This window comes from Schistocerca gregaria, chromosome 3 (assembly GCF_023897955.1).
Source record: "Schistocerca gregaria isolate iqSchGreg1 chromosome 3, iqSchGreg1.2, whole genome shotgun sequence".
Classification (NCBI taxonomy): Eukaryota; Metazoa; Arthropoda; class Insecta; order Orthoptera; family Acrididae; genus Schistocerca; species Schistocerca gregaria.
This window is the reverse complement of record NC_064922.1, coordinates 733,742,469-733,768,396: the sequence shown is the minus strand read 5'-3', so window position 1 is coordinate 733,768,396 and position 25,928 is coordinate 733,742,469. Positions and strand designations below refer to the sequence as shown.

The window sequence follows — 25,928 nt, the reverse complement described above, 5'->3', positions numbered from 1 at the left end:
TAAATCTATTGATCGGAGATGTCGACTCACTGATGAGCAAGAGTTACCTCTGTTTGGGCAGATATGGGGTAGTCTATCGGTGCAGGAGATATCTGGGCCAGTGCAATTTATCATTTGCTAAGAATTTGAGCAAGCCAGTTATTCTTGGCTACGATTTTATGCAGCGTACCTGTCTCATTCTTGATTATGCTGGAGTTATCTTCCATTTCAAATTTTCCCTGGGCAATAGTTTTGCATTTTGTTCATGTAGGCATTCGTCTGGCAAGCCTACAGGAGAATTGGGAGTGTGCAAGGCAAAATATCAGCTTGACTCACCATCGACAAACTGACAGGTATAATCGGGGAAGGTGCCCCTTTGAGGGAAATATCAATGATCTCATCTTTATTAAAAAAATTTCCACACATACAGGTCAGGATATTAAAGGCAAGATGAGGCTGTATTACTGGGGCACCTGTCATATCATTAAAAGATACTTAGCCTGGTTAATCTGGAGATTACAGAGGTGTCCTCCAACAGAGGATTTCAGGTTTATCTGAGTCAAACCTGGGGGGCAGCAGCACTTAGTTTTGGGTTATTCTGTTGGAGGCCATGGATCCATTGAGAGATGGAGGATGATTAATCTTACCATTGGTGCCAGAAATTTCTCTGTATTCATTTAAGAACTCTGTGATTGACTATGTATTGCAGATTTCCTCTTTGCTCATTTTTCAGCTATTTAAGTGCAGGAAAATTCTGAATGTGAATGGCTTGTGGATCCATTGTGGGCATATCCCTACTTTGAATTTTTTCTAATGTTTGTGAGGATTGTGTTACTCTGGATACTGCCCAGTTTGCCATGTGGTTTTATGTTGTTGTTTCAGTGGTATTATCAATGGTTCATGTTGTCCATTGTAGCTGGTCGTTTAACTGGGGATGACACCTTGGTGGTGGCCAGTTTGAATTGTAACTGATAGGGTGGTTGCTGTGTATATCAGTAGATTCCAGATCTTCTACAAATTTTGGTTGAGCTTTTTATTATTTGTTCCTAGTGGCACCGAGGCATCCATCTTTCCTTCTTCAACCATTCCTTTCAGTTTTCATTCAGGCTCGACCTGAGTTGTAGTTTACGTGCACCTCTGATGTCCCATTAGCTGTCACTGAAATTTGGTAATACTTGAAAGATGCCTATCATTGTACTGGGTTTTTAGTATATTATTCAGAAAGAGAAATTGTAAGTTGATTCTGCTGTTATATCTTAAAAGGTGTTCTGCTTCTGTGGAATTTTTTTTCAGTAAACAATTTATTGTTTGTATGGTTCTTAAGATTCATGTAAAGAAGGTTTTTAAATTATTTATTGTTTGGGGTGCACTTTGATGCCCATAGACATTTTGTCTGTTTAGTAATGTTTCGAATTCTAGAGCAATTATGTATATTATTCTGGGGTAACAGCAGTTTGCTGTTGTCATGCAATTGTTAAATAAAATCTGTTGGAAATTAAAAGTCACAGTTTGTGTTTGATTGGTAATTATTGCCTTGTCTTTATTGAACTGAAGTGTAGTTTTGTTTTAGTGACTAGCTATTGATGAGAGTAGTTTTAGATTTATGTTTAGTTGAGTGCCAATGTAAATAGCATCAATTAAGTCAAAGAGTTGTTTCATAATCTGTTGATGTGTGGTTAGTTGTAGAAGCTTATTTTATTGGCCTTTTTCTGCCTGTGGCCAAGGGCCAAATATTCTAACTATTATTGTTGTTAGCTTAATTCTGTCTGCTGGTGTGAAATAAGCTGAATTTTATTTTCATTATGCTAAAGGTATTTTATGTTGTTATTCTGTAGATAAGCCATGCTTAAAAGTGCTGTATTGGAATGTAAATTAACTTCTGTTTTGTTATTATTTTTCTATTTTAAAAAAGATTTTATGTTTAATAATTTCTTCACAAAACTAAGCCTAAGACTGCACAACCCCGGCCACATCCTATGCTACAGCAGGAATAAAGATTGCTTGAATGCTTTTGTGTCCACTGTACTCAGTCTCATATTTGCTTTACTTTTTCTGTGGGAGTGATACATAGATTCCTAGCTTACTCACTGCATGTTGGTTCATGAAATGTGGTACTTGAATTATCTTCAAATGTCTGTCAGTTCAGCATAATTCTGTGACATTAATGTTTCTTTGTAGAACAATATTGCTGATTTATTTATCATATGTGCATTTGAGTAAGCTGTTTTTATGATGGAAATTAATGTTATAGGACCTTATTCATAGAACAACATTTGTTTTCTGTTTACTGTTAATGGCAGTAATGATATTATTTTTGCTTTATATTAGGGGTGATTGATCACATGAATGAACAAAATGTTTTTAGTTGGGTTAATATCATTCCCTGATATGGAATTATTGTTTCATAGTTTCATTATTATTTGAAGTAAATCCTTTACATGGCACTGGTATAGAAATGGTTTGGCTATATTTCTTCTTACATACTGATAGAGAAACTTGAATGAGGTATTTTATACCAAAACACCCTCTCCATGCCAGCCATCATGGATTCAAGAGACTTTGGTCTTATGAACACAATACATGGATTGGTGTGCAGCATTTCTTGTGTTCCAAAAAGCATTTGACTTTATTATCACACTGTTGTTATTGTTGTGGTCTTCAGTCCTGAGACTGGTTTGATGCAGCTCTCCTTGCTATCCTGTGCAAGCTTAATCATCTCCCAGTACTTACTGCAACCTACATCCCTCTGAATCTGCTTAGTGTATTCATCTCTTGATCTCCCTCTATGATTTTTACCCTCCATTATGCCCTCCAATACTAAATTGGTGATCCCTTGATGCCTCAGAAAATTTCCTACCAACCGATCCCTTCTTCTAGTCAAGTTGTGCCACAAACTTCTCATCTCCCCAATCCTATTCAATACTTCCTCATTAGTTACGTGATCTACCTATCTAATCTTCAGCATTCCTCTGTAGCACCACATTCTCTTCTTGTCCAAACTATTTATCGTCCATGTTTCACTTCCGTACATGGCTATACTCCATACAAATGCTTTCAGAAATGACTTCCTGACACTTAAATCTATACTCAATGTTCACAGATTTCTCCTCTTCAAAAATGCTTTCCTTGCTATTGCCAGTCTACATTTTACATCCTCCCTACTTCGACCATCATCAGTTATTTTGCTCCCTAAATAGCAAAACTCCTTTACTACTTTAAGTGTCTCATTTCCTAATCTAATTCCCTCAGCATCACCAAACTTAATTCGGCTACATTCCATTATTGTAGTTTTGCTTTTGTTGATGTTCATCTTATATCCTCCTTTCAAGACACTGTCCATTCTGTTCAACTGCTCTTCCAAGTCCTTTGCTGTCTCTGACAAAATTACAATGTCATCAGCGAACCACAAAGTTTTTATTTCTTCTCCATGGATTTTAATACCTGCTCCAAATTTTTCTTTTGTTTCCTTCACTGCTTGCTCCATATACAGATTGAATGACATCAGGGAGAGGCTACAATCCTGTCTCGCTCCCTTCCCAGCCACTGCTGCCCTTTCATGTCCCTTGACTCTTATAACTGCCGTATGCTTTCTGTACAAATTGTCAGTAACCTTTCGCTCCCTATATTTTACCCCTGCCACCTTCAGGATTTGAAAGAGAGTATTCCAGTCAACATTGTCAAAAGCTTTCTCTAAGTCTGCAAATGCTAGAAGCATAGGTTTGCCTTTCCTTAATCTAGCTTCTAAGATATCACACTAATCCTTATTAAACAAAATGTGATCATGTGGGATATAATATGAAGTTTGCAACTAGACTGAAGAATTCCTTTTAGGGAGGACACAGCATGATATCTGGGATAGAGAGTGACCAACACATACATAAGTAATGTCAGGTTTCATCCAGGAAAATTTGTTGGCACTCATATTGTTCATGTTGTACAGTAATGGCTATGCAGACAATGAATGAAATATCACTCTGCAGCAGATTGTACACTTTTATGAAACTTTCTGGTTGATGAAAACTGTGTGCTGGACTGAGACTCAAACTTGGGACTTTTGCCTTTGACAGGCAAGTGCTCAACCAGCTGAACTCCTTTCTTTCAGGAGTGCTAGTCTTGCAAGCTTCTGTGAAGTTTGGAAGGTAGGAGATGAGGTACTGGTAGAAGCAATGCTGTGAAGACAGGTTGTGAGTTGTGCTTGGGTAGCTCAGTTGGTAGAGCACCTGCCTGTGAAAGGTGAAGATCCTGAGTTCGAGTCTAGAACTGGCACACAGTTTTAATCTGCCCGGAAGTTTCATATGCAGATGATATTAATAGTAACCACATATCTTTCACTGATGATGTCAGATATTTATAATGAAGCACTGCCTGTAAAAAAAGTATATAGATATTCAGAGTGATTTTGATAAGAGTTCATGTTGGTGCAAATAATTGGCAACTCATTTTAAACCTTCAGAAAAGCACTAACCAAATGTAAAACTGTAGTAGTCTTTGACTCCAATTTCAACGAGTCACAGTCAGAATAAGTTAACGCACAGAAGTACCTGGGTGTCACCATATGTGCAGTAATATGAAATGGACTGATCATGTAGATACCTGGGTGTCACCATATGTGCAGTAATATGAAATGGACTGATCATGTAGAGTCAGTCCTAGGTGTAGCAGGTGACAGGCTTTGCTTCCTTAGTAGGATAAGGGCAAAAAGGCAATCAATCTACACAAAAGAAAGTGATTACAAAACACTCATGTGGCTCCTCCTAAGCCTGCCGGAGTGGCAGAGCAGTTCTAGGCGCTACAGTCTGGAGTCGCGCTACCCCTGCGGTCGCAGGTTCGAATCCTGCCTCGGGCATGGATGTGTGTGTTGTCCTTAGGTTAGTTAGTTTAAGTAGTTCTAAGTTCTAGGGGACTGATGATCTCAGCAGTTAAGTCCCATAGTGCTCAGAGCCATTTTTTGACTCCTCCTAAAATATTGCTCAAGTATTTGGGACTCACACCAAATAGGACAATTGTGAGATACTGAATGTGAATGATGAAGGGTAGCACATAAGGTCATGGTTTGTTTGAAGCCAATTGAAGCCACAGACATCACAGGTTGGGGGATGAGGGCAGAGGGGTGTCATTTGGCGTTCTAATACACAGGACCTCTGTTACTGAGGAAGGAACAGATTGTCCGAAATTGTTTGTACCATTTTATCTGCTGGATAGATTTGTTGCAATGCTTGCAGGGCGCTAAAGTAATCGGAGGAGATGAGAAACTTTTTGCTCTGAAGATGTCTCATGTACTTCGATGCCTTCAGGACTGCATGGAACTCTGTGCCATATGGAATTTAGTCAATTCCCTTCATTTGAATCATCAGTATACACTATCTTAAAACCGTAATGCATATGAAAAATGTTATAAAATATAAATTTACAGGTTGTATCTGGATGCAATCTTTCTTAGAATCGTCAATTTTAAAATGATTCTCTGCGCATTTAGAAGTCAATGCACAGATCTGCTTCAAGCTTGGCACAAAACTTTAAACTCAGCTGCCCCGATCTCTAAAAGACAACCTTTCACGTGATGACCCCTAACATTGGAATTAGATTAGGGGGTGGAGAAAAGTGAGTTGGATGCTGTAGATTTATTTATTCGTCGTTCTATGGAAGAAAGTGAAACACTGACTGAATCATCGAGGCCGAATAGTATGTCCGTAGCGGTGTATAACATCGTACGCAAGAGGGCAGTAGTACTCACGGCGTGCAGTGGGCGAGGTAGGCCTTGGAGCGGCTGCGGTGCCTTCAGTGTCGGTTGAGGCGACGTCTGGCTGACGCTGTGGAGCGCTGTTGCCGTTGTCGTCCACATTGAGCACGTGCATCCGGTAGCCCGGGGACAGCGCACGGTCCAGCGAGCAGCTGCCACGGTCGTCGGAGCAGCGGCTGCCGCGGCCGCTGCGTGATACACTGCAGCAGCCAAACAAACGCACCCTTTTTTATGATAGTACTGACTACAGGGGAGCAATTCCTGAGTGTGGCCACTGTCAGCTACGCCTAATTCGTAAGTCAGCATATTTCTTGTAGTTGCGTGACTCTTAATTGTTTGTTCCTCTCTCTCTCTCTTTCTCTCTGTGTGTCTTCCTGTGTCTCTTATTCAAGCCATGGTGGAGGGTACCTTCTAGCTCTTTATTCATTCGTTTTCCTTTTAGACTAGTAAACTGAGCAAGGGAAAAGTATTGTCTATATGTTTCCCTAAAAGCCAGCCGGCCTCTGTGGCCGAGCGGTTCTAGGCGCTTCAGTCTGGAACCGTTCGACCGCTACGGTCGCAGGTTCGAATCCTGCCTCGGGCATGGATGTGTGTGATGTCCCTTGGTTAGTTAGGTTTAAGTAGTTCTGTTCTAGGGGACTGATGACCTCAGATGCTAAGCCCCATAGTGCTCAGAGCCATTTGAACCATTTTGAACCCCAAAAGCCCTGATTTCTATCGTGTCCTCGATGTCCTTACACTATACATATGTTGGTGTCAGGAGAATAGTTCTGGGGTCTATCACAAATGGTGGTTCTCAAAACTTTTGTCAATACCGTTTCACGAAAAGAACGTCGTCTTCTCTTCAGGAATTCCTGTCTAAGTTCACGAAGAATTTACGTAATACTCTTGTTTTGACCAAACTTATTGGCATCAAGTGTAACAGTATGGCCACCAAATTTTTTGAAATAATCCAGAATGAGATTTTCACTCTGCAGCGGAGTGTGCGCTGATATGAAACTTCCTGGCAGATTAAAACTGTGTGCCGGACCGAGACTCGAACTCGGGACCTTTGCCTTTCACAAGCAAGTGCTCTACCAACTGAGCTACCGAAGCACGACTCACGCCCGGTACTCACAGCTTTACTTCTGCCAGTATCCGCCTCCTACCTTCCAAACTTTACAGACGCTCTTCTGCGAACCTTGCAGAACTAGCACTCCTGAAAGAAAGGATATGTTTGTTGGTAATGGCCAATTTATACTGGAATATGATGATGCCTCAATTCGTACTGCTGAAATGTCTGAGATTAGTTCCATGAGTATGAAGTAATACATCTCTCTCGCTCAGCACAAAATGACAGGTTTAAATAATATGAGGCCGATTCAGCGTGTAATGGACTATTAACTGGTCTTTTGTCATTTCTGGTCCTTTGTAAAGAATTTTCAAAGCTTCTTTTCTGGTAGTAGTTCAGAATCACGTTGACCACCAGCCAATATTTGGGCATATCGACCCCAGAAGTACATCGCTAGTCGTTAAAATTACAGGACCATGAAGGACAGTAAAGGCGAAATTTTACTTATTGTCTGTTTACAGTATAGTAAGAAGAAAACATAAGTGACGTTTTTATTTTTATTTATGCTCATATGTGATCTGAAGGCATGTAGGGTGCGAAGGTTAACACATCTGGCAGTTCTGGCAGGAACACAAGCCTTAACATGGCTAGGCGTCAAGTCGAACTGACAAGGAAACATTTTCAGGTATACATAAACTATCTTGATGGAACTTGGAGGCTGCATAGAGGGATCAAAATAATGCAATACGTATATTTTCGTTATTGCTCAATTTCACTTTAAGAGGGTAAACCACACCCCGAAAGATAGTTTGGCGTAGCCCGTTAGCTTTAGTGGGAATGTCTGTGAAACCATGATACATAAAAAACTGTGTTTCCTTGAGAAATGGAAATGTAATTAACGTTCTTGAAAACTGTGCAGTCAGCTTTTGTAATAATTTGAAATTTTGCAAAATACCCCATCGCTAATATATAATTTTGAAAAATGAAAACTTTTGTTACAACATAAATTAAATAAGCTTTCACGCCACATACATCCACGTGTAATAAAGCTGGTTTCTCACCACCATTTCTGGAAATAAGCTGTAGTCTTACACAGTGTGCTGTTGGGGTATTTTCAACGTGCATGATTAAAATATCTAAACGTTTATCATTATTCTAGTTATTTATTTCATCAATTTTTTTCTGTATCGTTTCACATTCACATACGTGTATTTTGATAATTGAAAATATTATGTAACTCATCATTATGATATTAAATCATAAAATAGCGATAGTCTGTAAAGAAATCCTCAAAAGATAACATTTTTGCATCATACACACAAAATATACCAAATTTCTTCATGTAATCCGCACTGCGGAAAACACAGTATAAAAACAAAATTCAACAGGATTCAAATTGTGGTAGGTGATCCTCTAAATATGCTGATGTAAACCAGGTGTACTCCAGAACATTGGAAAATGTTGGCGAAGAGAACTGCTCATGTACTAATAACTGCAGGTTGATTATATTGATTCTCAAGGCGAGACTGGCACCGTAATCACTCAGAAGAACTAGTTCTGAAAATCCTCTCACAAAGCTCTTCCAACATTGACAGCAGAATACATCCTACGGCTGTACCTGACCTGTCGACCCTTCAGGGATCAAGTTTCTTGTTCTCTGGAACGACGCTCTAAACAGATCTTGAAGCTGACCACCCGCCTTGCCGTTGTTTTAAAAGAAACTAATGGACAGACTGGACCGAGAATTCTAGAATCTGTTTCTGAAACCCAAAATGTTGTTGTGGCAGTATCTAAATTTGATAAATTAATGTCTGAGCAGACGAAAAAGTATTTATAAGACGTTTTCTTTCCCAATGTGGTAGAAAAATCTGTGTCACTGTTAGATTCTTGGGATGGTTAATGTGAAAGGACCGTTTTGAGCATCGTAGCTGAGGACAAGGAACTTGTTCTGGTGACCGCAAGAGGCTCGGCGAGAAAGGGTCGACCGTTGGCCATATGTAGCATTCGATGTTGGAAGAACTTTGTGAGAAGACGTTCAAATCTAGTTCTACTGAAGTATATGTATGTGGCATTAACGCTTCTTTAACTTACATTGTAACAAACGTTTTTCATTTTTGAAAATTAGGTAACAGTGTTGAGGTGTTTCGAAAAATTTCAGAATATTACAGAAGTTGGTTAGGTAGTTTTCAATAACATTAATTACATTTCAACTCTTGTAAGAAACACACTTTTTATGTAGTTTAGTTTCAAAGATATTTCCTTTAAACCTAATATTCGAAATTACCTTTCGGAGTGTGTTTTACCATTCAAAATTCAAATTGGGTGAACATGAAAAAAAAAAGTATTGCATTACTTCAACTGCCAAGTTTCATCAAGATCGTTTATTTACACCTGGGAATGTTTCAATGTAAATTTGAGTGGCAGATGCGTGTACGTCATTCCTTGCTGAGTTCATCAATTTTAGGTGTTGGCGAGTGTTAGTCTGCCTAGCTCTCAGCGACTCACAACCAGATGTCTTAAGTGCATGAGAGAACTGGATAACGCGCGGGCCAGGGCAACTGTAGAACACTCTCTATGTCGGAGTAGGTCAGGACAGCACAGGAAACATGCGGTTTTGTGTTGTGTTGTTGAGAGAGAACGTCTCTGAAACCTAATACCCGACTAAGCGAACCAGAGATTCCATCAAGACAGATGATAAGCCCATATGACGACAACAAATGCAATCTAGCAACGATTTTTCTCTTCGGAGACGTATTGTCACTCCCGTTCGCTTCACTACTGTTGGCTCGCCTTTCTCTGCAACCGCGTCAAGTAAGCCGCAACAATGGGACCGCTGAGATGCTGTATGGCGTTGAGTGTGGTCTGCCGAACCAACGAATTCCATACGCTAAAGACAGTCGTGGGATAGCGCAGGGCGATAATTCGCTGTTTCGATAGGCCATAATCCTATCTCTGGTAGACTTTACTCCGTCTCACACAAAGCAAAAGGCCATCACCTCACAACCGAGCAACATTCAAGTTCCATTTCTGAATGAGAAAGCGTATCTGTAATCTTTGGGGGTTGGGTTGTTTGGGAGAGGAGACCAAACAGCGAGGTCATCGGTCTCATCGGATTAGGGAAGGATGGGGAAGGAAGTCGGCCGTGCCCTTTCAAAGGAACCATCTAGGCATTTGCCTGGAGCGATTTAGGGAAATCACGGAAAACCTAAATCAGGAAGGCCGGACGCGTGATTGAACCATAGTCCTCCAGAATGCGAGTCGTCCAGTGTGCTAACCACTGCGCCACCCCGCTCGGTCTCTGTAATCTTTCTTTTATACTGAACGTAACCGGTATTACGTCTACCTACCTCTTGCGATTGTGCTGAGATGCTAATCACTTGCTTATTCGAGCATTTCGCATAATACTTCATGTCAATTCGACGTTTGTTGCATTCGGTCTTCATGGTGTCATTTTAGCGGTCAGCAGTGTATTCATGTTACTTTTCATACCAGAGATGCGTTGGTGGTCTCTTGTCTTATCTCTTTAGACTATAACTTAAATTTATCCACGTTGCATTGAATTTTTTGAAGTCAGTGACTGTTTCACAAGATTTATAAGAGAATTTGTCAGCTTCAGTCCTTACATTTTGCAATATTTATTGGCAGCATGTTACCGTTGACAGAGCCACAACCTCACCTTTGCTTGAAACGCTTCATTGCTATCTAAGTGAAGTCGTCGAAGGTGTTCTTTAAGTTTTGGAAACAGATGGAAATCGGATGCGGCCAAGTTGGGACTGTACGGAGGATAATCGATGACAATGAATACAAGATGTGGGATAGTTGCAGGTATTACAGTGCTCGTGTTTGCTCTGGTATTGTCGTGCTGAAGGAGAGAGTGTAGACGAACTCTCCGATTTGAAACTCGATTACAACACGCTGCTTTTCACGCGCGTTACACACGACCAAGTTTTTTGAGTTGGCAGTCTTGTGGCTATTTAGACGCGGTCCGCCACGAATTCCTCTCCTGTGCAAACCTTTTCATCTCAAGGTAGCACATGCAGAGTGTGTCCTCAAATATTTGTTCAGTGTATTCCAATCTCTGTCTTCCTCTACAGCTTTCACCTTACATCACTCGTTCTAGTACCATGGAAATTATTCACTGATGTCTTAACAAACAGATGTGCTGTCATACTCTCCCTTCTTTTTGTCAGTGTTTTCCATACATTCCTTTCCCCTAAGATACCATACCTTATCAGTACACCGAATTTTTAACGTTCTTCCATAGCACCACATCTCAAATGCTTCGATTCTTTTTTGTTCTAGTTTTACCACAGTCCATATCCCACTGCCATATAATACTGTGCTCCAAACGTGCATTCTCAGAAATTTCTTCCTCAAATTAAGACCTAGATATGATACTGGCGGTCTTCTCTTGGCTACGAATGCCCTTTCCGCCAGTGCTAGTCTGCTTTTGATGTCCTCCTTGCTCCACCCGACACGGGTTATTTTGCTGCCTAGGAAGCAGAATTACTTCACCTCAACTCTTCTACTTACCAATTATGATGTTAATTTTCTCGCTGTTCCCATTTCTGTTACTTCTTATTACTTTTGTCGTTCTTCAATATACTCTCAGTCCATATTCGGCACTCATTAGTCCGTTCATTTCATTCATTCTCACTGTAGTCAGAGTCCATGAAGGATACTGTGGTTGATGCGCGGTAACCAGTTAGCTGTGGGCGAGTTCATTCGTTTGTTTGGAAGGGGAGGCCGACAATTGTTTTGCACCTTTCGGCTGGTCGGCGATGACAGAATCGAGGAGCGCGCCCTACAATCTTTCTCAAACGATTTTACAGAAAGTATTCGGTAAAAATATCGTTTTTGCTTTACTTACAGTTTTGTATAACAGGTTAATGATAATATGTCCATCATTTCGTTAATAATCATTGTTATAATGATATTTACGAGGAAGTAAGAAACTGCACGAAATTAAGAAAAGTTTACAATGGGAAATAGAGGTCGCTATGATTTTGCGTTTAGTGCATATTACATAATATGTACTTCATATGAAACATATTTAATTTTTCTTTAGACTTCTACAGAGTTGTCCATTGCCACCACTATCAAGAAAATTGATGTGTCGTAGCACACTCATTTGCGATCGCGCCACGCCAACGATGAAGCCAGAGTGAAATATCCACAATATTCCTCATATCTCATAAACGGTTTCAGATATCGAAATCAGATTTCGGAAAATGATAGCAAGCAGTGAGCATTTTTGCCATATCATTATTATGCAAAACGTTGTTATCTACCCGTCTTATTCAACTAACTACAGACTTTTTCGAAGAAGAAATGTAATTTTTAAGGAACATCGGTGGCTGGTGAAACGAGAAATGCTACGGTGAGGACCAACATAAGTGAAGACATTACATTTTTTTGTATTGAGAATGTGCTTTTTCGCAAGCTACTGACCTTACGTGTCCTCAGTTCTTCACTTAATAGACTTAATAAATCACTGTTTCACAATTCTCACGCAATTGAATCTGCACAATATGATAGTGAGGTGGCGCTGTGTGAACTCCTCTGTGTTTTGGAAAACGAAGCGAATTTTTGCATGACAATCAGGGAAATGTATAGATTTTACTCAAAATTCACCACTCGTGACACTTCCTGAAAATTACAAAGGTTAACAAGCCAGGCGAAAATGAATGGCTGCATTTTCGACGGAATTATTTTTAGATGCTAACCAAAGCAGAGGTGGCAGGTTTTTTTTGATTGATCATCATGTAATCGTGGACGTGGAGGCACCCCACTTAATATCTACAAAATATGTGAGCATAGGCGTCAGTTTAGAGCGGCACTTCATGTCCAGAGATCTGCATTTCACCTACGACTCCCTCTCATAACCCCGACGACTACCGCTCTCTGCTGTCTGCACACCTACTGGCCACAGTACTGTGAGCAGCAAATCTGAATACAGATATCCTTCGATCTTGAATTTTAATCCCACTCTTGAAACTTTGCTTCATATCCACCACTTCGTCTTCGATGTATAGATTGAACAACAGTCTGTCTTATGCCCTTTTTAATCCGTTCACTTTGTTCTTGTCTTCCTCTCTTATTGTTCCCTCTTTTTTCCTGTACATGTTGTATACCACCCATCTTTCCCTATAGCTTCTCCCTATTTTCTTCGCGATTTCGAACATCTTACTCCATTTTACATTGTAGAACGCTTTTCCAGGTCGACAAATTTTATGAACGTGTCTGGATTTTTGTGCAGTCTTGCTTCCATTATCAATCTCAACGTCAGAAATGCCTCTATGGTGCCTTTATCTTTCCTAAAGGCATGCTGATCGTCATCTAATAGATCCTCGATTTTCTTTTCCATTATTCTGTATATTATTATTGTCAGCAACTTAGATATATGAGGTGTTAAGCTGATCATGTGGTAATTCTCGCATGTGTTGGCTCTTTCATTCTTGGGACTAGTGTGGATGATGTTTTTCCAAAAATCTGATGGTATACCAGCAGTCCCACACATTCTACACACCAAAATGAAGAATCGTTTTGTTGCCACTTCCCAGAATGATTTTAAAAATTCCAAAGAAATGTTATCTATTCCTACTGCCTTTTAAGTCTTCCAAAGCTCTTCTAAACTCTGATTCTGATACTGGATCTACTATCACTTTCCTATCCACTGCTGTTTCTTCTTCTGTCACGTCATCCGATAAGGCCTCCCCCCGTAAGCACTCTCAAGGTACTGTTCCCTCTTATCCGCTCTATCCTCTGCAAATAACAGTGGAATTCCCATTTGACTCTTATCGTTATCACGAAGATTGTTTTGAGTTTTTATGTGCTGAGACAGTCCTTCAGACAATCATTTATTTTTCGATTTATTCTCATCTTTCATGTTGCCATTTCGCCTTAGCCTTCCTGCACATTCTATTATTTTATTCAAAAGTGACTTGCATTTTGCATTTCTCTATTCCTGAATGTCCCTGATCATTTTTGTACTTCCTTCTTTCGTCGATCAGCTGAGGTATTTCTTCTGTTACTCATGGTTTGTTCGCAATTGCGTTCTTTGTACCAACGGTTTTCTTTCCAAATTGTGTGACTGCGCCTTTTAGAGATGTTCATTCCTCCTCAACTGAACTGCCTACTGAGATATTCGTTATCACAGTATCTGTAGCCTTCACAGAGAACTTCAAGCATTCCATAGTATTTCTGTATCCCACTTCTTTGTGCGTTGATTCTTCCTGACTAGTCTCTTAAATTTAGGTCCACACTTCATCATTACCAAATCATGTTCTGAGTCTATATATGCCCCTGGGAATACCTTACAATCCAATATCTGATTTCGGAATCTCTGCTTGATCATGATGTAATTTAACTGAAATCTTCCCGTATCTCCCGGCCTTTTCGAAGCGTACCTCCTCGTCTTATGATTACTGAACAGAATATTTGCTATTACCATCTGAAATTTATTGCAGAGCTCAATTAGTCTTTCTCTGCTGTCATTCTTACTAACAAACTGATATTCTCCCGTAACCCTTTCTTCTACTTCTTCTCGTATAACCGCATACCAATCCCCCATGACTATTAGATTTTCATCTTTCTTTATGTAATGAATTACCAGTTAATTATCCTCATATACTTTCTCTATTCCTTCACCTTCTGTCTGTCGCGTCGACACTTATACCTAAGCTACTGTTGGTGTTCGTCTGCTGTTGATTCTAATGAGAACAACCCTGCTACTGAACTGTTCATAGTAACTCATTCTCTACCCTACCCTCTATTCATAACGAATCCTACTCCCTTTATTCTATTTTCTGCTGCTGTTGATATTATTCTATATTCATCTGACCAGAAGTCCTTGTCTTCTTTCCGTTTCACTTCATTGACGCCCACTGTATCTAGATTGAACCTTAGTAATTCCATTTGCAGATTGTCTAGCTTACATACCTCGCTCAAACTCCCAGTATTCCACACCCCAGCTCGTATAACGTTATCCTTTCGTTGATTATTCAAACTTTTGTCACAGTCGCCTCCCCGTTGGCAGTCCACTTCGAGAAATCCAAATGAGGGATGGACCGAAACCTTTTGCATATTTTTCAATCATCATGACACTTTTCCAGTTACAGGCCTCAGGTCCTGTTGATATATGTTATGATCTTTAATGCAGTGGTTTCAGTTTCTTTTGCATACTCATGCAGTAGATCATTGCTGATTCTTGCGTCTTTTAGGGACAGTTTCCAACCAAAGGCATAAGAGTAAGCCCTGAATCTCTATCCACTCCTCCGCCCTCTTTGACAGGGCCGTTGGGAAAGTGAGGGTGACTTCGTATGCTGGAACTTTCCGGAACCATTGTTGATGCTTTTTGTACAAAATTTTAGCAATGGTGGCGTTAAAATCGGGGACCGAGGATGTTTCGATTACTAATCAAAGGCGCTAACCCTAGACCACGTGATATATTACCGCCATGTTACACGCTATACAGGGTGTTAGAAAAAGGTACGACCAAACTTTCAGGAAACATTCCTCACACACAAAGAAAGAAAATGTTATGTGGACATGTGTCCGGAAACGCTTACTTTCCATGTTAGAGCTCATTTTATTACTTCTCTTCAAATCACATTAATCATGGAATGGAAACACACAGCAACGGAACGTACCAGCATGACTTCAAACACTTTGTTACAGGAAATGTTCAAAATGTCCTCCGTTAGCGAGGATACATGCATCCACCCTCCGTCGCATGGAATCCCTGATGCGCTGATGCAGCCCTGGAGAATGGCGTATTGTATCACAGCCGTCCACAGTACGAGCACGAAGAGTCTCTACATTCGGTACCGGGGTTGCTTAGACAAGAGTTTTCAAATGTCGCCATAAATGAAAGTCTAGAAGGTTGAGGTCAGGAGAGCTTGGAGGCCACGGAATTGGTCTCCGCCTCTACCAATCCATCGGTCACCGAATCTGTTGCTTAGAAGCGTATGAACATTTTGACTGAAATGTGCAGGAGCTCCATCTTGCATGAACCAAATGTTGTGTCGTACTTGTAAAGGCTCATGTTCAACATTACCTTCCTTCAATTTGGCCAACTGGCCTTGAATCGAGGAAGTACAGTACATAGTGACGAAACTAAAATGAGCTCTAACATGGAAATTAAGCGTTTCCGGAGACATGTCCACATAACATATTTTCTTTATTTGTGTGTGAGGAATGTTTCCTGAAAGTTTGGCCGTACCTTTTTGTAACACCCTGTAATTCGGATCCCTCGACGGGAAAGGGCTGCAAATAAGTAGACATTAAGAATAAAGAGGTTGAACGATCTACATCTACATCGCTACTGTGCAGATCACACTTACATGGCTATTCTGAAAATCACACTTAAGTGCCTGGCAAGGGTTCATCGAACTACATTCACAATAATTCTGGTATTCCACTCTCGAACAGCACTCGGAAAAAGCGAGTGATTTCCCTTATTTTTTAAGGATGACCATTTCTCCCTAAGTAATTCACCGTCAACAAAATATTTTCGCATTCGGAGGGGAAAGTTGGTGATTGAAATTTAGCGAGAAGATCCCGCCACAACAAAAAACTCCTTTGTCTTAATGATGCTCACACAAAATCCTCTGTTATGTCCGTGACACTCTGTCCCCTATTTCTCGATAAAACAAAACGTGCTGCCCTTCTTCGAACTTTATCGGTGTACTCCGTTAATGCTATCATGTAAGGAACCCACACGACGCAGCAGTTCTCCAAAAGAGGACGGACAAACTAGTGCAGGCGGTCTCTTTAATAAATCTGTATTATATTGTAAGTGTTCTGCCAATAAAACGCAGTCGCTTGTTAGCCTTCCTCCACAACATTTCCTTTCCAGTTTCAGTTGTTTACAATTGTAATTTCCAGGCATTTATCTGAATTTAAGGCCTTTAGATTTGATTGATTTATCGTGCAACCTAAGTTTAACGAATTCCTTTTAGCACTCATGTGGACGACCTCACACTTTTCATTATTTAGGGCCAATTACAAATTTGCGCGGCATACAGATATCTTATCTAAATCGTTTTGCAATTAGTTTTGATGTTCTGGTGACTTTACTAGACGATAAACGACAGCATTATTTGCAAACATCTTAAGACGACTGCTCAGATTGCCTCCAACATCGTTTATATAGATAAGGAACAGCGAGGGCCTATAACACTACCTTAAGGAACGCTAGAAATCACTTCGGTTATACTCGATTACTTTCCGTCTGTGACCTCTCTGACAGGAAATCTTGAATCCAGTCGTATATCTGAGACGATATTCCATACGCACGCAATTTGATTACAAGCTGCTTGTGAGGTGAGGTACGGTGTCAAAAAGCTGATGGAAACCTAAAAAATTTGGAGTAAATTCGGAATCCTTTGTCGATAGCACTCAACACTTTGTGTGAGTGAAAAGCTAGTTGTGCTTCACAAGAACGATGTTTTCCAAATCCATGTTGACTGTGTCTCAATAAACCTTTCTCTTCGAGGTAATTCATAATGTTTGAACACAATACAGGTTGTACATAAAGTCAGGGAACACTTTCAATTATTTATTGCACAAGAACCAAACATTGTACAGGTATCATACGTATGTCATTTTGAAGAGAAACCTTGATGGGTTTTCTTCATGTATACCGCCACAGCGTAGTTTGGTAATTTGCCGATAGACAGCGCTAATCTCAAACATGGCGAGTTCAGGTGCGGAGCGAGCATTCTGCGCGTTGGAGTTCGACAAAAACACCAGATCTCGCTCCGTGTGACTTTTTTCTGTGGGAACACGTGAAAGATTTGGTGTACCTGTATGTACCGCCACGTGATGTAGCAGATCTCCGGGAGAGAATACGGGAAGCGAGTACCACAGTCGACGATGCCACGCTAGGATGGGTATGCCAAGAATTCGACTACCGTATTGACGACTGCCGGGTTTGTAAAACAAACTTTAAGAGCTTCTCTTGAAAATGCAATGTGTATGGCGTCTGTACAACGTTTATTTCTTGTGCAATGAATAAAATATTCCAGGACTTTATGTACCCCCTGTATATGTTTAAAAAAACCTATTGCATATCGACGTGATTGTATAGGCTTGTAATTTAGCGGATTACTCCTATTGCCTTTCCTGAGTATTGATGTGACCTGTGTAACTTTTCAGTCTTTGGTTATGGATCTTTCATCGAGAGAATGGTTGTATATGACTGTTACCTATGGAACTATTGCATCAGCATACTCTGAAAGAAGCCTAATTGACATACAATTTGACTGGAAGATTTACGATTATTAAATGATTTAAGTTTGTTTCACTACTTCGAGGATATCTGCTCCTAAGTTACTCGTGTCGAGTTGATTCGAACTCTGGAATATTTACTTCGTGTTCTTTGGTGAAGGAATTTTGGAAGTCTGTGTTTAGTAACATTGCTTTAGCAGTATTGTCATCGATAGATCGATAGTATTTCCATTGCTGTCATGCAAAGAAGGCATTGATTGTGTCTTGCCGCCAGCATACTTCACATACTACCGGAATCTCTCTGGATTTTCTGCCAGGTTTTGAGACAGTTTCGTTGTGGAAACTGTGGTATAAGCATCTCGCACTAAAGTGCACTCTAAATTTCAAGCTTCTGTAAAAGATCGCTAATCTTGGAAGAGTTTTGCATTCGTTAAAATTTTGCATGTTTTTTTCGTTGTTTCTGCAAAAGTGTGTTAATAACATTTTAATAAGCTTTAAGAGTTTTCACATAAAAATTCAAAGGCATTACTTTTCAGCACGGTCTCGTATATTATTTTTTAATTATAGATTCCTTCGGTGTAAGATGAGGTCTATTTGTTTGGTGTGCCAGTGAGGTTGTATTGCGAAATTTGTTTCTTGCCCTAAAATATTTATTTATTTTAGTGTGTACCTTAACTGAGTTACGCGTTCGAATCATCTCAGTGATATATTTACTTATATATTTGACGTATACGTCGATTTCAGGCACACAAAGCACAAGAGTAAACAGAGAACCTTTTCTTCACACTTTCACGTACAGATGTTTACATTCCAAATACCTTCAAAGCGGCCCCTAGTCGGTCAGTGTCACTGCACAATATTTTTGGATGCGACAATAACATCGAACAGGTAAAGATGAGATTAAGAGGTTTCGCACTAATATTGAGCACATCAAAAACTTGAAATATATCGTACTACCTGGAAATATTGAGCCGTCTGTCGGCAATAATGACAGTATTTTTACTAGTCTCTCGTGTACGAAGGACTCTGGTTGCCTTTGTGTTCACTGTTCGTTGTTCTTGTGTTAAAAATGGTCCAAAACAAGACGAAAGAGCATTAGTATTAGAGTGCATCGACATGTATAGAACATTGCCGACACTGTGCGACGTTAGGGCGGATAAGTACAAAACAAAAATGTTAAGACTGGATCTTATGATTTGTTGCTCAGGAAATAGCCATGAAGGACGATATTTTGAAATAACCAGTCATTACGAATTTATACATGAAGGTACATATTGATACTTACATCTACATCTACATGGATACTCTGCAAATCACATTTAAGTGCCTGGTAGAGGGTTCATCTCACCACCTTCACAATTCTCTATTATTCCACTCTGGTACAGCGCGCGGAAAGAACGAACACCTATATCTTTCCGTACGAGCTCTGATTTCACTTATTTTATCGTGGTGATCGCTTCTTCCTATGTAGGTCGGTGTCAACAAAATATTTTCACATTCGGAGGAGAAAGTTGGTGATTTGAATTTCCTGAGAAGATTCCGTCGCAACGAAAAACGCCTTTCTTTTAATGATGTCCAGCCCAAATCCTGTATCATTTCTGTGGCACTCTCTCCCATATTTCGCGATAATACAGAACGTGCTGCCTTTCCTTGAACTTTTTCGGTGTACTCCGTCAGTCCTATCTGGTAAGGATCTCCCACCGCTCAGCAGTTTTCTAAAAGAGGACGGACAAGTGTAGTGTAGGCAGTCTCCTTAGTAGGTTTGTTACATTTTCTAAGTGTCCTGCCAATAAAACGCAGTCTTTGGTTAGCCTTCCCCACAACATTTTCTATGTGTTCTTTCTAATTTAAGTCGTTCGTAATTGTAATACCTAGGTATTTAGTTGAATTTACGGCTTTTGAATTAGACTGGTTTATCGTGTAACGGAAGTTGAACGAATTACTTTTAGCATTCATGTGTATGAGCTCACAATTTTCGTTATTTAGGGTCAACTGCCAAATTTAGCACCATTCAGATATCTTTTCCAAATTGTTTTGCAATTTGTTTTGATCTTCTGATGACTTTATTAGTTGATAAACGACAGCGTCATTTGCAAACAATTTACGACGGCTGCTCAGATTGTCTCCCAAATCGTTTATATAGATAAGGAACTGCAAAGGGCCTATAACACTTCCTTGGGGAACGCCAGAAATCACTTCTGTTTTACTCGATGACTTTCCGTCAGTTACTACGAACTGTGACCTCTCTGACAGGAAATCACAAATCCAGTCACATAACTGAGACGATATTCCATAAGCACGAAATTTCGCAACAAGCCGTTTGTGTGGTATAGTGTCAAAAGCCTTCCGGAAATCCAGAAATACGAAATCAATCTGAAATCGGTTGTCAGTAGCACTCAACATTTCATGTGAATAAAGAGCTCGTTTTGTTTCACAGGAACGATGTTTCCTGAACCTATGATGACTGTGTGTCAATTGACCATTATCTTCGAGGTAATAAATAATGTTTGAACACAATATTATGTTCCAAAATCCTGCTGTATATCGACGTTAACGATATGGGCCTGTAATTTAGAGGGTTACTCCTACTACTGTACCTTTCTTGAATATTGGTGTGACCTGTGGAACTTTCCAGTCTTTGGGTGCGGATGTTTCGTCGAGCGAACGGCTTTATATGATTGTTAAATATGGAGCTAATGCATCAGCATACTCCGAAAGGAACCTAGGTGTGTATACTCATTACCTGTCAGAATATAATACTTTAGTGCAGATATTATTGCATGACATGTTTCTATAACTCTGTCTCAAATACTTTAAGGTGAAACTGCGCTTGTTAATTTAAAGTCTTCGATAGAATTGCCAATGGGCAGGTGTTATGGCATATTAAATAAGCGCTGACATGGTGAAATTGTGTCTCTGATTGTAGTATTTTGATTTTTTGCTCAAGGGGAAATGGTCGCCTGCAGGAATTTATGAAGTAGGGGCAAAACTCTGAAATTCGCATTTTTGTAATAGATCAGCTAGTCAGTTTTTAGACGTGTCACGGCTGGGTGTTTTGTGATGTCTTTAGGTTAGTTAGGTTTAAGTAGTTCTAAGTTCTAGGGGACTGATGACCATAGATGTTAAGTCCCATAGTGCTCAGAGCCATTTGAACCATTTGAACGTGTCACGGCACAACAAATAAATTCTATAGGTGACACGAAAAACTTATTATCTCTCAGAGAACTGAGTGTTACTTATTCAGTGTTTGTTATAGGTACATTACTCAGATACAATAAACCAACGCACAATTATATAGCAACTGCTAAAAGCCCACAGTGCTGTCTATCAGCCAGGTAGTGCTACATTTGGCTAAACGAAGTTAGTGGAATCACGTGAAATCATTTCTAGAATTTCATGGGAAAAATGCGTGAATAGTAACTCCAAACTCCAGATTCCAAGGTGTGAATGGAGGGCGGAGGAGGGGGGAGGGGAGATAAAGTGCCTATATATGGAGGCGCTTATGTTGTATAGGGACAACTTTTCTCAGTAATGTATCAAATGTCTGATCTACAAGACGCAGAGAATTATGATAATCTTCCTTTTTCGTTCAACCACAGTTTCCTCGACAAATTTTCGTGAGTGATCTTCGACACTCTTTGAACCAGTTTTTCATGCATCTTTGTTTCCTACTTGCAATTATCACAGTTGCTGCGCTTTTATCGCCCAACACTCCAAATCAGAATATTATTTAGCAACCAATGTAGAATTTTAATAATATTGCACGATATTATTGTGCAATATTACATACAAGTGACTCGAGGTGCATAAAAATTAAACAAATCTTTCTGGACAAGGACTAATTTCCACTGGCTCACACTGTAAATATACCTCATCATGCTCGAAAGAAATCTATAGCTAAAAAAAAATGTGTAAATTTAACTGGAGAATACTTGACGATGACAGGATGCTCCCGAAACGTGTCGTTCCGGTATGTATTGCCTGAAGTAGTGACTGAAGCTGAAAAATTAATTTATACATTTTCCACACTATAGTCCTTAATTTTAATTACGAATGTAATTATAAATTAAAAAAAAAGAAACCGTTCAAAATAGAAGTTGGGTGAAGGATGGCTGCAGAGAGTGGGTGCCGTACCTGCGGCCCCTCGTGGGCGGCCGTACATCCATCTCGAAGGTGACCGTCTTCTCGGGCTTCTCGAGGACGTGGAAGGCTCGGTAGACCTCCCCGGGGGCGGCGGGCCGCAGGCGGCGCCTCTCGGCCGCCTCGGGCTCCGGCCGCAGCTTGGTGAGCCGGCGGTCCGTGGTGCCGCCGATGCAGCCGCTGGAAGACTTGCTCTCTGGAGCTGGAGCTGGAGCTGGAGCTGGAGCCGGCGGTGGCAGCGGCGGCAGGCTGGCAGTCTGCGGGACGGCTCCAGGCGTCGGCTGCGCTGGCTTCTCCTCACTGTGCGCGCGAGAGTCTACTGTCACTTTGTCTTCGCCACAACGTTTCTGATGTGTGAAGCAAGAACGCTAGAAGAGCTGACCAGCACTGTCAAAGAGGGTACTTCTCGCTAAAAGGAGTCTGCCAGAATGAAACAGGCCTTCATTCCAGGCAGAAATTTCTGAGAATATATGTCTCAAGCACAATATCACATGGAAACTATTGATGAATTATTGTAGCAAAACACGAAAAGACGAAAAATTAAATGGCAGTTTGTAGTGATACGAATATATTTATTAGTCATGTAATGAAACTGGTCAGTAACCCTATTTTCTCCGTGAAGCAGAACACGTGACATACACAAGCAATCGGAGTACTCGGAGCACACAAATACTCGAACTTCCCGATACACTCGGACTCCGAGATCACTTTGTACACAAAAATACTTAAGAAATCGTATAAATTTTGGTTTTATTTATCGCAGTTGAATAAATTATAGAGACACACACACGGGACAAAAGAACAGCAATCGATCACGAAATCTCTTTCGTTTCTTACAGCAGATCTAGATTTCAAAAATTACATAGTCATCTTCAGTACATGTAACAACAGGTGACATTAACCCAAAGTGTCACATAGTAAACAATATTGGTTGATGAGACCATGCAGCAGTCTAAGATAAAGTTAGTCGCTCTTATCTCCATCATTTATATTCAAAGATCGCTGTGCACAATGAGACTATACAGGGTGAAAAGTATTTAAACCGACAAACTCTGGGAGGTTGTAGGGGACATCAAAACAAATGTTGTTGTTGTTGTGGTCTTCAGTCCTGAGACTGGTTTGATGCAGCTCTCCATGCTACTCTATCTTGTGCAAGCTTCTTCATCTCCCAGTACCTACTGCAACCTACATCCTTCTGACTCTCCTTAATGTAGTCATTTCTTGGTCTCCCTCTACGATGTTTACCCTCCACGCTGCCCTCCAATACTAAATTGGTGATCCCTTGATGCCTCAGAACATGTCCTACCAACCGATCCCTTCTTCTGGCCAAGTTGTGCCACAAACTTCTCTTCTCCCCAATCCGATTCCATACTTCCTCATTAGTTATGTGATCTACCCATCTAATCTTCAGCATTCTTCTGTAGCACCACATTTCGAAAGCTTCTATTCTCTTCTTGTCCAAACTATTTATCGTCCATGTTTCGCTTCCATACATGGCTACACTCCATACAAATACTCTCAGAAACGACTTTCTGACATTTAAATCTATACTCGATGTTAACAAACTTTTCTTCTTCAGAAACGGTTTCCTTGCCATTGCCAGTCTACACCAGTTATTTTTCTCCCCAAATAGCAAAACTCCTTTACTACTTTAAGTGTGTTATTTCCTAATCTAAATCCCTCAGCATCACCCGACTTAATCCTCGTTTTCCTTTCGTTGATGTTCATCTTATATCCTCCTTTCAAGACATTGTCCATTCCATTCAACTGCTCTTCCAGGTCCTTTCCTGTCTCTGACAGAATTACAATGTCATCGGTAAACCTACTCCGAACTTTTGTTTCCTTTATTGCTTGCTCAATATACAGATTGAATAACATCGGGGATAGGCTACAACCCTGTCTCACCCCATTCCCAACCATTGCTTCCCTTTCATACCCCTCGATTCTTATAACTGCCACCTGGTTTCTGTACAAATTGTAAATAGCCTTTCGCTCCCTGTATTTTACCCCTGCCACCTTCAGAATTTGAAAGAGAGTATTCCAGTCAACATTGTCAAGGGCTTTCTCTCAAGTCTACAAATGCTAGAAACGTAGGTTTGCCTTTCCTTAATCTATTTTCTAAGATAAGTCGTAGGGTCAGTATTGCCTCACGTGTTCCAAGATTTATACGGAATCCAAACTGATCATCCCCGAGGTCAGCCTCTATTAGTTTTTCCATTCGTCTGTAAAGAATTCGTGTTAGTATTTTGCAACCGTGGCTTATTACACTGACAATTCGGTAATTTTCAGATCTGTATCAGCTGCTGTCTTTGGGATTGGAATTATTATATTCTTCTTGAAGTCTGAGGGTATTTCGCCTGTCTCATACATCTTGCTCATCAGATGATAGAGTTTTGTCAGGACTGGCTCTCCCAAGGCCATCAGTGGTTCCAATGGTATGTTGTCTAATCCGGGGCCTTGTTTCGACTCAGGTCTTTCAGTGCTCTGTCAAACTCTTCACAGAGTATCGTATCTCTCATTTCATCTCCATCTACATCCTCTACCATTTCCATAATATTGTCCTCAAGTACATCGCCCTTGTACAGACCCTCTATGTACTCCTTCCACCTTTCTGCTTTCCCTTCCTTGCTTAGAACTGGGTTTCCATCAAAGCTCTTGATATTCATGCAAGTGGTTCCCCTTTCTCCAAAGGTCTCTTTAATTTTCCTGCAGGCAGTATCTACCTTACCCCTAGTGAGTTGAGCCTCTACATCCTTACATTTGTCCTCTAGCCATCCCTGATTAGCCATTTTGCACACTATCAGCGTTTAGAAGACGGCACCCTTAGTTTGAGTGCTGTGTGACTTGAGTAGTATTTTGGCTTATACATTCCGACTCAGTCCTTTCCCCACGCGGGACCTCTATCGTCCATCATCCTTGAAAGTTTGTAACATCATCACCCTGTAGAGGGAGAAATGACCATCTAAATAAAGTAAGGGAAACAGGGCCACAGTGGTAACTTGCACACAGGTGACCGCTGTCAGCTTAGCTGCTCGAGGAGAAGCCTCAGTACCTGACGGGTACAGCGAGGAGCTGCTGCGGCTGCGGCTGCGGTTGCGGCGGCGGCGACTGGAGGTTGGCGGCGGACTCCTCGGCATCCTGGAGCTGCGTGTCGGCCGGCCTAGCGCCCTTGGCCTGCTCCTGCTGCTGCTGCTGCTGCTGCCTGTGGGGAGACGCAGACGCGGGCCGCCGCCGCCCACTGCCCACCGACGGCGACGGGGAGCCCACTCGCGGCGTAGCCGGCGCTTTCTGTGGGCAAAGTCAACGCGCTCTCTGTGGCGCTCTTGTTCTGGCGCTGTCATCCAAACACCAGGTATGTGGAAGGGAAAGAAAAAAACACGGTTTCGTATTCTGTCAACAACTAGCACATAACAGACTGACGAGGAGAACACGGGAAGTGCCGTAACCCGATTTCCCAGAATCTTCGCTCACTGGAAGAGGGGCCAAAATAAACGGACACGTGTCTCGGCTTATCTGTAGTTATTGGACTGTTTCAGAGGAAACCACGATCAAAGGTTTCGATGTGCTGCCGGCCGGGGTGGCCGAGCGGTTATAGGCGCTACAGTCTGAAACCGCGTGACCGCTACGGTTCGAATGCTGCATGGATGTGTGTATTGTCCTTAGGTTAGTTAGGTTTACGTAGTTCTATGTTCTAGGGGACTGATGACCTTAGAAGTTAAGTCCCATAGTGCTCAGAGCCATTTGAACCATTTTTGTTAAGTCCCATAGTGCTCAGGGCCATTTAAT

At 40.9% G+C, this 25,928-nt stretch overlaps 1 protein-coding gene across 1 annotated transcript in view; it reads right to left on the bottom strand.

Moving 5' to 3' along the window:
- LOC126355584 (serine/arginine repetitive matrix protein 1-like) overlaps positions 1–25,928 on the bottom strand; it is a 255,535-nt gene that overhangs the window by 28,282 nt on the left and 201,325 nt on the right. The window contains exons 7-9 of the mRNA XM_050005948.1: positions 25,195–25,430; positions 22,137–22,442; positions 5,714–5,919 (exon numbers count right to left, since the gene is read on the bottom strand). Coding sequence (XP_049861905.1) covers positions 5,714–5,919; positions 22,137–22,442; positions 25,195–25,430 — 748 coding nt within the window. The remainder of the gene's footprint in view (positions 1–5,713; positions 5,920–22,136; positions 22,443–25,194; positions 25,431–25,928) is intronic.